General features: G+C 63.5%; 1 protein-coding gene across 1 annotated transcript in view; it reads left to right on the forward strand.

Annotated features, from left to right (window-relative positions):
* The window catches only part of CACNA1S (calcium voltage-gated channel subunit alpha1 S), a 56697-nt gene extending 47348 nt beyond the window's left edge, over nucleotides 1–9349 (forward strand). The window contains exons 34-44 of the mRNA XM_070384657.1: nucleotides 747–874; nucleotides 1838–1934; nucleotides 2445–2547; nucleotides 3326–3427; nucleotides 3610–3734; nucleotides 5393–5521; nucleotides 6128–6378; nucleotides 7554–7639; nucleotides 8327–8418; nucleotides 8592–8732; nucleotides 8837–9349. Of these exons, the coding sequence (XP_070240758.1) occupies nucleotides 747–874; nucleotides 1838–1934; nucleotides 2445–2547; nucleotides 3326–3427; nucleotides 3610–3734; nucleotides 5393–5521; nucleotides 6128–6378; nucleotides 7554–7639; nucleotides 8327–8418; nucleotides 8592–8732; nucleotides 8837–9088 (1506 nt within the window). The 3' untranslated portion in view covers nucleotides 9089–9349. The remainder of the gene's footprint in view (nucleotides 1–746; nucleotides 875–1837; nucleotides 1935–2444; nucleotides 2548–3325; nucleotides 3428–3609; nucleotides 3735–5392; nucleotides 5522–6127; nucleotides 6379–7553; nucleotides 7640–8326; nucleotides 8419–8591; nucleotides 8733–8836) is intronic.
* The last annotated feature ends 2294 nt before the right edge of the window (nucleotides 9350–11643 follow it).

Consider the following 11643-nt stretch of genomic DNA (forward strand, 5'->3'; position numbering starts at 1 on the left):
ACAGGACAGGCGAGGAGCGCACAGCGGCAGCGCTTGGGGACCAGCGTCCCTCGGGGGTCAGGCGAGAGGCTGAGGTTGGGACTTAAAGCATCAGTCCCTGGAGCCCGGGCAGAGGACACCTCCTGGACCCGAGCAGTGACACAGGCTGCTCGCTTGTGGGACGCAGTTGCCAGAGGGCTGGGAGGCAGGCCCCCTGGAGAAGCTGTGGACCCAGGCCCCATGCACACCCAGGCCCCGTGCACACCCAGGCCCCCTGGAGAAGCTGTGGACCCAGGCCCCGTGCACACCCAGGCCCCCTGGAGAAGCTGTGGACCCAGGCCCCGTGCACACCCAGGCCCCCTGGAGAAGCTGTGGACCCAGGCCCCGTGCACACCCAGGCCCCCTGGAGAAGCTGTGGACCCAGGCCCCGTGCACACCCAGGCCCCCTGGAGAAGCTGTGGACCCAGGCCCTGTGGACACCCAGGCCCTGTGGACACCCTGGCCCCGTGGACACCCCCAGGCCCCGTGGACACCCCCAGGCCCCCCAGACACCCCAAGGCCCTGTGGACACCCCCAGGCCCCGTGAACACACCCAGGCCCCCTGGACACCCCCAGGCCCCGTGAACACACCCAGGCCCCCCAGACACCCCAAGGCCCCGTGGACACACCCAGGTCCCCTGGACACCGCCAGGCCCCCTGGACACCCCCAGCCCATCACCGTGCCACCTGCCTTCCCGTGCAGGGACCCCTCTGCTCTCCTCCCACAGATCATCAACCTCTTTGTGGCCGTCATCATGGACAACTTTGACTACCTGACACGGGACTGGTCCATCCTGGGCCCTCATCACCTGGATGAGTTCAAGGCCATCTGGGCGGAGTACGACCCGGAGGCTACGTGAGTCCAGGCTGCTGGCCCTGTGCTGGCCCGTCCCTCCCCGGCCCCCTCGCATTCTAGGCCCCGCCTGGCGTCCGACAGCGAGCCACCCTCCAGTCCAGCAGGAAGGAGCAGGCTTTCCCTCCCTTTGTTACCCAAGGGCCCAGAGCAGAGAAGAGAAGTCTCTCAGGGTTGGGAGGGAACCCACAGCCCCCGGGGCAGAAGCCCCCTGGTCGTCCCTGGGAGATGGCTATCCAGCTTCGCTTGGACACTTCGAGGAGCAGAGAGCTTACTACCTCCCCAGGCATTCTAGGCCCCACTGCTCAGAATGTGGTCACTAACCAAGCAGCTGAGCTGGATGAAAGTGCAGGCCCCGGCCTCACCCTACACCGACGGAGGCAGAATCTATACTGGGGTAACCTGGCCTCCGGGGCCTTCGAGTGCACTTGAACTCTGGGGAGCCGGGCTGCCTTACGTTCTTTGTAAGAAGGTCGCCTGCTCACGGTTGACGACTTTCCCAGGTGTCAGGCACTGTGCCAACCAGGACACACGTTAGCTAACCCCATGGCAGCACCTGCAGGCTCTACCCGCCTCTGCGAGTGGGCTCTCACCCGCCTTGATGCACACCCTCTACTTCTATTAATACAGCCCAGAGCCCCCAGACAGTCTGACTAAAGCCCAAGGAAGGCTCCCCCTGGGAAAAATGAGGTCTGGGTCCCAGCCCTGGAGATCCTGCATCTGAGGGGACACTGGCCTCTTCTTACCTGCCCCCCGCCCCTGCCAACAGAGAGCCCATTCTGTGCGCTGGGCAGCAGTGAGTTCGAACACTGTTCCTTCTTCAGAAAGGAAACCCAGCTTCCCAACTCCCCACACACGGCTGGAAGTCAGGGGGCGTCCCTGTCTCCTGGCTCCCTCCCCTGGGCCCTTCTCCTGGCAGGGAGGGAGGTGGGGGTGCCTGGGGCACAGGTCTGGTGACCCCCGCAGGGGCAGGATCAAGCACCTGGACGTGGTGACCCTTCTGAGGAGGATCCAGCCCCCGCTGGGCTTCGGGAAGTTCTGCCCCCACCGGGTAGCGTGTAAGGTAACCAGCGCTGCCAGCGAGGGGTGGGCACCCCCTCCCACCTTCACCGACCCCCACCCCCGGAGGAGGAGGCAGGGGCCGTGGGGCGGGGTGAGTGGGTGAGTCACTTTAGAGCAGTTGTCCCCTGGGTGCGCACATCCCTGCCTGGGAACTAAATCTCAGCAGCGTCCCCAGCTCACATTTCACCCCCTCAGGGAGGGCACCGTGGGCACCCTGCACCCCAGCCCCAGCCCCTCCCCCCATGATCAGTCTCCCCTAGCCCCTCCCCTTCATGGTCAGTCTCCCCCAGCCGCTCCCCCATGGTCAGTCTCCCCAGCCCCTCCCCTTCATGGTCAGTCTCCTCTAGCCCCTCCCCTCATGGTCAGTCTCCCCCAGCCCCTCCCCCATGGTCAGTCTCCCCCAGCCCCTCCCCCATGGTCAGTCTCCCCCAGTCCCATCCCCCTGCCCCCACCCGGTGAGGACGAGCACTGCCCAGGGGCCCCGCCCGCAGTGAGCCCTGTCTCCGCACAGCGGCTGGTGGGCATGAACATGCCCCTCAACAGCGACGGCACGGTCACCTTCAATGCCACGCTCTTCGCCCTGGTGCGCACAGCTCTGAAGATCAAGACGGAAGGTGTGGGCGGCCCCTCCCCGGGGGCCGGGCTTTCCCGCAGGTCCTGCCAGGCCCTCTGAGCTGAAGGTCGGGGCTCGGGAGTCTTGGGGAGAAGCAGAGGGGAGACCCAGGCCGAGGCCACGTTAGGGCTCAGCGGGCGCCCCCAGGATCTGTAGGGCAGAGTCACCCAGCCTCTGTCCTCACACAGCCAGCTCTGATGGAGGTGGGGCGGGAGGAGGCAGTGTTAGTGTGAGAGGCGTGGGCCTGGGGGGCCTTTAGGCAGGAACTTTGGGGCAGGGCTTCCTGTCCGGAAGACAGACAGGGTGGGGGGCGGTGAGGGGACCTCACTCTCATGGGGACCCAGCTGGGTCGGAGCCACCCCAAAGGGGACCATGGCAGGCAGCAGGCAGCGGCAGGGAAGGCTTCCTCGGAGGGCAAGGAGAGGGAAGCGGGGGGTGGGGGGGGCCAGGGGTCGTGGGGGGGGGCCAAGGCGGAGCGCCTGGAGGGCTGCCTGGAGGAAGTGGAACAGACCAAGTGTGCGGGGGACTGATGACTGTCCTGGGACGGTAGGGAGTACAGGAGGGGACAGCCTCTGCAGTCAGCCACTCTGGGTGCTGGAAGCCAGGCCTTCTGGGGCAAACGTGACCTGAGGCTGGGCTGCCCCAGGGGCACAGCAATCGTTCCCCCCCAGCAAAGTCTGCCCAGGGCAGCAGCCACCACAGGGAAAAGCCAGCCACCATCTGCTGAGCGAGAGGTGGCCCTGTCAAGTGCTGCTGACCCGGCCTGTCCATTGCCCCAGGTAACTTCGAGCAGGCCAACGAGGAGCTGCGAGCCATCATCAAGAAGGTCTGGAAGAGGACCAGCATGAAGCTCCTGGACCAGGTCATCCCTCCCATAGGAGGTGGGTGCGCCCTGGGGGCCCAGAGGAGCCCAGGGGCATTGGAGCATGGCCCGGCCCTCTATAGCTTTGGGCAGACCCCATGGGGTCAGGCCAGCTGGAGGAGGGGAGCCAGGGGCCAGTCCTCTGGCCACACGCTGACCCCAGCCTCACACACCCGCTGGCTGTGGTCGGCCCCTCTGCAGATGACGAGGTGACGGTGGGGAAGTTCTACGCCACGTTCCTCATCCAGGAGCACTTCCGGAAGTTCATGAGGCGCCAGGAGGAGTATTATGGGTACCGGCCCAAGAAGGACACCGTGCAGATCCAGGTAAGCCCACCCCGAGCCCCGGGGGCTCTGCTGCTGAGCTGGTCTCTGGACTCTAGCTCCCTCTCTGTCTTTGGGGGCCGGCAGGGAAGGCAGACGGGGCGGGAGGAGCCGGGACTCATGGGGGTGAGATGACGGCCCTGGATGGGAGATGCTTCAAGCTCAAGGGAAGAACCCAGAGCCTTTCCGTCCCTGGGATGATACGACCCAGAGCCATGGGTCCTACGCCTTGAACACAAGGGAGAGATGGGGCTAGGTGACAGCGGTGGTCTCCAAAGAGGGCAGATTTCCTAGGGGAATGAAGGGGCTTGAAATGACCCATTGGGTATCCAAATATATGTAGAATTTTGTGTTATCTTGCCCGTTTTTCTTCTTATAATTTTTATTTTATTTACTCTTTGGCTGTGCTGGGTCTTCACTGCTTCGCGGGCTCTCCTCTAGCTGTGGCGAGCAGGGGCTACGCTTAGCCCACGGGCTTCTCACTGCAGTGGCTTCCCTTGGTGTGCAGCGCGGGCTCCAGGGCACTCAGGCTTAGGAGTTCCAGCGCGTGGGTTCAGCAGCTGTGGCTCCAAGGCTCCAGAGCACAGACTCAGTGGTGGTGGTGCCACGGAGCTGCTCCACGGCACGCGAGATCTTCCCAGACCAGGGGTCAAACCCGTGCCTCCTGCACTGGCAGGTGGACTCTTGACCACAAGCCACCAGGGAAGCCTTGTCTGTTTTCAATTTCAGTGTTTTAAGTATAGTGCACATAATGGATAAATTGAAAAAACATTCACACAATCGGGCTGTGTGTTCAAAATTTTATTTCAATTTTTACTGTGAAACAATCTCAGAGTTTTAAAAATAGCATGCGCAATATAAAAGTCTTTTTTTTTTCCTGAACCATTTGAGAGTCGTGCCCAGTGTTCAGCCCTGAGCCGGTCAGTGTGTGTTTCCTGAAAACAAGGGCATGTTCCTCCGTGAGCCTTCTGCATAACCGTGACGCAGCCGCCAAGATCAGGAAACGGATGCGTTAGTCCCGTGGAATCCTTAGACCCCATGCATGTTTCCCCAGTGGTCCCAGTAGTGTCCTTCATGGCAAAGGACTGGACCCAGAATCACGTGTTGTGTTTAGCTGTGCGATCTCTTTAGTCTTTAGCTCCTCAAGTCTTTCCCTGACGCGACCTTGACACTTGGAAGCTTCTAGCCAGCACAGCCCTCAGTCTGGGTTTGTAGGACGTTCCCTCACGACAGATCGAGGGCTTGCCTCCTGGACAGGAATGTCCCAGCAGTGATGCTGGGTTCTCTTTGCAAACTGTCGGGTGACACCAACCTTGATTTGTTCTATTGCTGATGGTATGAACTCCGATCAGCTTACAATGTGGCATTAATGGCACGTGCAATCAAAAGAGGTCATGTGTGTGAAGACCGTGGGCAGTGAGAGGGTTTTCCAACCTGGAGGCCTGGGCGGGGATAAAGCCCCTGTGAGGGCGAAAGAAGACACCTTGAGAGCCGTTAGGGCTTGGATGATCCCAGAGGCTGGAGGAGGAGCCCCGGGGCAAGAATGAACAGGCCTGGGCTTTCAGGGAAGCCCTGGTTGCCGGGATTAGGAGAGAGTGAGGGAAGCAGTCTGTCCTTCCCTCCTGGCCTGGAGGGCCCCTGAGTCCCTTCTCCGTCCCCAGGCTGGACTGAGGACCATCGAGGAAGAGGCAGCCCCTGAGATCCGCCGCACCATCTCGGGAGACCTGACGGCTGAAGAGGAGCTGGAGAGAGCCATGGTGGAGGCCGCGATGGAGGAAGGGATCTTCCGGGTGAGCAAGGCCGTGGCCCCCCAGTGTGTGTGCTCCAGGAAGGAGGCTGGGAGCCCCGCCACATATGCGGGGCTGGGGACACCCGCTGCCCGCGGCTCCCGGGACGCCCCCCACCAGTGACCCTCCTGCCTGAGGTGCCCTGTCCTTCCTTCTAGCCTCTCCCAACCTCCCCCTCCTCCCCTGCCCGAGTCCGAGGCAGCTCCACCCATCAGACGCCCACCTGCTTCGCCGGAGGGTCTCTCAGGACCACCTCGCCGAAGTTTCTTGGGTTATTCATAGGAACGGGGGCCCAGAGAGACCCTCCGAGATGTGCAGAGCCACTCTCAAAGTGACTTGAGGAGGCGGGACTAGAGCCCTTCCTCCAGGCGCCTGGCTCCGGGCTTCCCACTGCCCACATTCCTGTCCGAATATCTGGTACCCTACAGTTCTTAGGGGTGTCTTGTCCACCCCCCAAACTGAGGCCACCCTGAGGATGCTAGTCCCTTGTCTGACCTCAGCCTGGACCGCTCCCCTCTGGCCTTGTTCCCGCCACCGGCCGGCGTCCAGGGGGTGGGCCCTTGGCTCCCAGCCCCTGTTCTCAGTCCTCCCCTCTCCTCCTCACCCCAGAGGACCGGCGGCCTGTTTGGCCAGGTGGACAGCTTCCTGGAAAGGACCAACTCGTTGGCCCCGCACATGGCCAACCAGAGACCCCTCCAGTTTACTGAAATTGAGATGGAGGAGATGGAATCGCCCGTCTTCCTGGAGGACTTCCCTCAAAGTCCGAGTACCCACCCCCTTGCTCGTGCCAACACCAACAATGCCAACGCCAACGTTGCCAGTGGCAACGGCAACCATGGCAACAGCCCAGCATTTCCCAGGTAGTGGCAGCAGCTAGCAGCCCGGGATGTTGGGGCTGGAGTGGGACCGGTAGACGTGGCTGGTGGGCCCCGGGCCTTTGTGGGGCACTCTCTGGGGTCCAGCCTTTGCCCTGCTGCGAGACTGGCCTGGACGGCAGAGACTGATGTGGCCAGCAGGGGGCAGCCTCGGGTCGGCCTCAGTCAGCACCCTGTGGCTTTTCTTCCACGTCTTGGCCGGTCCGGAGAAGGACCTGTGTGGTTAGGAGAGGCACACCCGAGCAATTAAGGTTCAGTCGTTGGATCTGGGCTCCAGTGGTTCCCCTCTCGCCAGCCATGGGCTGCTGCTAAGTCACTTCAGTCATGTCCGACTCTGTGCAGCCCCATAGATAGCAGACCACCAGGCTCCCCATCCCTGGGATTCTCCAGGCAAGAACACTGGAGTGGGGTGCCATTTTCTTCTTCAGTACGTGAAATTGAAGTCGCCCAGTCGTGTCTGACTCTAAGCAACCCATGGACTGCAGCCCACCAGGCTCCTCCATCCATGGGATTTTCCAGGCAAGAGGACTGGAGTGGGGTGCCATTGCCTTCTCCGAGCTGCAGACTGGATATAATCTGTGATCGAGTGCCAGGGATCGAGGGATGAACAGAGAGGGCCTTGGCCATCGTAGTGTGGGCTGGGCTCCACGCAGACCTCCTGTTCCAGACCCGAGGCCCGGGCTGGGGTGTCCTTGGCCTGGAGAGTCTGGGTCCCTCACCCTCGGGAATGGGTACGACAGAGCAGAGGTCAGGGGAGCGGCTGCTTCCCAGGCCAGGCTGCTTGCACCGCGCTCCAGCCAGAGGGCCCCTGAATTAAGTCCACACGCCTAGGAGGGCGCCTGCACCACGGGGCAGTGTAATGCTGGGCTCTGTGGACATGCAGATCCGGGCCTGTGCCCAGACCTGTGCAGTCTTGTCGGGAGTATGTGCCACGGAGTCCAGCTATGGCCAAATGACCTCAGAGAGTGAGTCCTGAGAAGACAAAGGACCTGGGACCCAACTAGCTAGGGACACTGAGGGAGCTGCCAGAAACGAGGACTCGGGCGTCAAGGCCACTCTACAGCAACGGGCCCAGGACCGAGGGAAAGGCTGTGGGGCCCAGGAAGGCCGGGATGGGGCAGCCAGCAGCCCGCGGCTCACTGGCCACACTCCCGTTTCAGTGTCCACTACGAAGGGGAGCTCGCAGGGGAGACAGAGACGCCTGCCACCAGAGGAGGACTCTTCGGCCAGCCCCGGGGGGCCCTGGGTCAGTTTCTCCTGTGCCCCTGAGGGGCTGACCTTCTCCCAGAGAGGCCTGGGGAGCCTGCTGTCGGGTTGGGGAACCCGGCCAGGAGGTGGGAGCCCGTGGTGACAGGGACCAGCTCATCACCCAGGCAGAGGAAGGGGCCACACAGGGGCCAGAGTGAAGGCGGCGGGGTGGGGGTCTGCACTGTGAAAGGGCTCTCCCCGGGCACGCCCCTCCCCAGCCAAAGGACAGCCCCTGGACATCCCGGCAGCTCAGCTCTGCCCTTCAGCAGCTGACCTGGCGGCTGCCCAGTGGGTCCTAGACTGCCGCGCGGGACAGGAGGGAACCAAGGAAGCTGCAGTTCATAGGGGATGAGGGTGCTCGGCGTGTTTTCTGACCCTGACACACTCACACACTCATGTACACCCATACACACATATCTCGCATGTTCACCCATGCACACTCACACAAAGATCAGCTTGGCCAAAGCTGGTCAGGGTCTGGCGTTGATCCCCTCCCAAGCCCACAAGGACAGAGACCAGGGCAAATGGGGGTGGAGCGGAGGGGGCGGGGGGTAGTCCTGCCCGGCCTAGGGTAGGTGGACCTCTAGGACCCTGAGGGCATCAGGGTGGGGCTGGCTGGCCGAGGGGAGCTCTGTGGACCCAAGGCCCCCAGGAGGACTGAGCCCTGGGCCCACTCTGCCCACAGGGCCCCACGGCAAGTCCCGAGTGGAGTGGCCGCAGGGACAGCTTCCCCGGAGAAGGACGCCCAGGGCCCAGGCCCCCGCTGCCTCCTGCCAGGTAACAGGCCAGAGAGGACAGGAAGCAGGCTCCAGGCAGAGAGGGGGTGGCAGTGACTCAGCAGAAGGGACGGGACCCCTGTCCTCCCCGACCTGGGATCTTGGCTGGGCCTTCCCCGTCCCCATGGGCTCTGGCCTCCCTGAGGGGTCTGTGCCTCGGTGCTCTCCAAACAGCACGCGGGAGCAGACTCCCAGGTGCCCGAGGAGCAGAGCCCCACCCCAGGGTCCCTGCCCGGGGAGGCGCCGCCCGGCAGTAGGACAGAGGACGGAACCCCTGGGGGTCCAGCTCCAGCCATGGCCCTGCTGATCCGCGAGGTGAGGGTGCTGCGTCTGGGGTGGCCCTGCTACGGCCTGCGGTGGAGAGGGTGGGGGGTGGGCCACCACCTCGGGACCACCCACCCGGCCTGCTCTCCATGCAGGCTCTGGTTCGAGGGGGCCTGGACAGCTTGGCGGCGGATGCTAACTTCATCATGGCCACGGGCCAGGCGCTGGCGGAGGCCTGCCGGATGGAACCGCGGGAAGTGGAGGTGGCAGCCGCAGAGCTTCTGCAGGGACGCGAGGCCCTGGAGGGCGTGCCTGGTGCCCGAGGGTGCCCAGGCCTCGGGTCCTCCCTGGGCAGCCTCGACCTGCGTGAGGGCTCCCAGGAGACCCTGATTCCCCGCAGGCCATGAAGGCCTCGGCGTCTGCGTGGGCCCAGGCTGGCGAGACCGAGGGTGGGGGAGCTGAAGCGGGAGAGTTAGCCCGGCTCGGCAGCCTCGATGGACAGAGGGGTGGGCTGGGGCGGGCAAGGGGGTCAAGAAACACGTCCAAGGTCAGCGGGCAGAAGGTGAAGTCACTCTCCTCACCAGCAAGCCGCGTGAGTGGACAGAGCTTCTGTGTCGTTCAGAGGCCTGGTCAGTGCTGGCAGGACATTAAAGTCTCCAGGCCTGCGACAGGGCACTGCTTGTCTCCTTCTGGGGGCCCTTCTATACCTCCCCCAGCCCTGCTCCCACGGAGGGGCCTCTGGATGGTCCTCCTGCAGGGGCGGAGGGGCCTCTGAGGATGGCGTGGAGCTTCCGGGCGTCCAGGCCCTCACAGCTGCCCTTCCCCGCAGCTCGACCGGAATCCACTGCCTGCCCACCCCTCAGAGCCTCAGGGGGCCCCGCTCGCGGCCTAAGGGAGCAAGGCCGTGGCATCCACCTCCTCGCTCTCCCTCGTTTCCTCCCCTGTCACGTGCTCCCTCTCGCGGCTTCCCGGGGACCTCCCCCAGGCCACCCATCTCTCAGGGGAGGGCGTCCTCAGGGTGCTGGGTCCTCTCTCCTTCCTGCAGGGTCAGCCCACTCTCTAGACATCATCTTCCTCATTTAGTGCCGAGCACCCGCGTCCCCAGTGGTCCTCCCCGCCCCTGGTCTCGGCCCCGCCCCCCGTGGTCGGCCCCGCCCCACCCCGGCCCCGCCCCCAGGTCCAGGCCCCGCCCCCGTGGCCTGGTCCCACCTCTCCTAAACCCCGCTCCGTGTCCTGCTCCTCGGCTCTGAGGATGTCCTGCTTGAGCCGAAAGCCCATCATGTCCAGAGCCGACCTCCTCACCCCTCCCTGCAGCCTGTGACCTGGGGCCCCACTCTCTCAGAATCTGAGACGGACCCTCCCCCGCCCTGCCCCATGGAACCCTGTCCTTCTGTTTCTCGGCCCGTCCCCTCCTACGGTGGCTCCCCCGACACTTGGTCCTCGTTCCAGACCTCACCTACTGCCACAGCCTCCCAACGGCATCGCAACTTCTTGCCGGCCCCCCAGCCTGACCCTGATCCTTCTAAATGGAGAAAGCTGCCGACTCAGCCCTTCGCTTAAACCCCCTGAAGCCTCCAAAGCCTCAGCATAGGGTGCACAACCCTGGCCCTGGACCCAGCCCCAGCCCTCGGGCCTGTCTACCCGCCCTCCAGCCCCTGCAGCCCAGCCGGGGATAGCTGCCTGCCTTTTAGCGAACCCTGAGCCCAGCAGACCCCTAGCCTGTAGTCAGCTTTGCTATTACTTCCTGCAGAAAGCACCTCCCAAATACCCCCAAAGGCTTGGTGGCCCCACGACACGTGTTCCCATCGCAGCAGGTCACCACTGTGACATGATTTCACACCAGCCCGAGGCCTTCCCTGGTGGCTCAGCTGGTAAAGAATCTGCCCGCAATACAGGAGACCTGGGTTCAGTCCCTGGGCTGGGAAGATCCTCTGGAGAAGTGAATGGCTACCCACTCCAGTATTCTGGCCTGAAGAATTTCATGGACAGAGGAGCCTGGCAGGTACAGTCCATGGGGTCCCAAAGAGTCGGACATGACTGAAGCAACTAAAGCTTTCACTTTCAGCTGAGGCCAGGTTGGACCAAGGCAGGAGCAGGTCCCCCAGGCTTATCCCGAACCCCAGAGCTGAGTGCTCTTCTACACAGTGCCCAAGCGCTGTCAAATAAACGCAGGGAAATGCTGACCAGTGTGGCCTCTGCCCTGGCCGGTGCCCCACCACCCGTAACCTGGGGTCACCGCCCAGGGCTGCAGCCTTGCGCCCTCTGTCCAGGACCCGGGGAGGGGGCGGGGGCACGGGCCTCCCGAGGCAAGGGCTGCCTCCCTGGCTCCACCGTCACGGAGAGGACTCACACTTCTCCCCTGCCTCCTCCGGGGGAGAGAGAAGATAGTCCACCTGCAGCCTGGCTGAAAACTGACACAGAAAAGTCTATAAAAGGATGTCTCCATTCACAAGCGGAATTATTAATGAGCGTAATGCCCAATGTACAGAATGCCAGCTCTGCGGCAGGCTCTGTTCCAGGGGCCCCACATCCATTTCTTCTTGTTCTCAAAACGAAGCATCATCCTCATTTTGCAAGCAGGACCAGGACAGGACAGGACAGGTAATGCGCCAGAGGCCCCATGCTGGCAGGAGGGCCCCGGCGGGACTCAATCCCGCGCCGTGGCTCCATGGCCCTCACAGGAGGTCTGGCCGGCCTCCCAGCCCGAGGGACGGGTGCCTGCTGGCTCCGAGGAAGCCCAGCTCTCACCCTCTGGGACAGTCCAGGCCATTTCCTCCGCCACACGCAGGACCTTCCGATGGTTGGCATGTACAGTCTTGCCTCTCCCCAGCTCCCCTTTAAATGATTGGTGGGTGTCTCCATGGAGGGCTGCCAGGCCCCAAATAAAGGACGAAGGGAACACAGGGTGGAAGGCTGCAGGCAGGGGCCACGGGAGTGGGCAAGCGGGCCCCTCCGGTCAGCA

The sequence above is a fragment of the Bos mutus genome, chromosome 16, assembly GCF_027580195.1.
Source record: "Bos mutus isolate GX-2022 chromosome 16, NWIPB_WYAK_1.1, whole genome shotgun sequence".
Classification (NCBI taxonomy): domain Eukaryota; kingdom Metazoa; phylum Chordata; class Mammalia; order Artiodactyla; family Bovidae; genus Bos; species Bos mutus.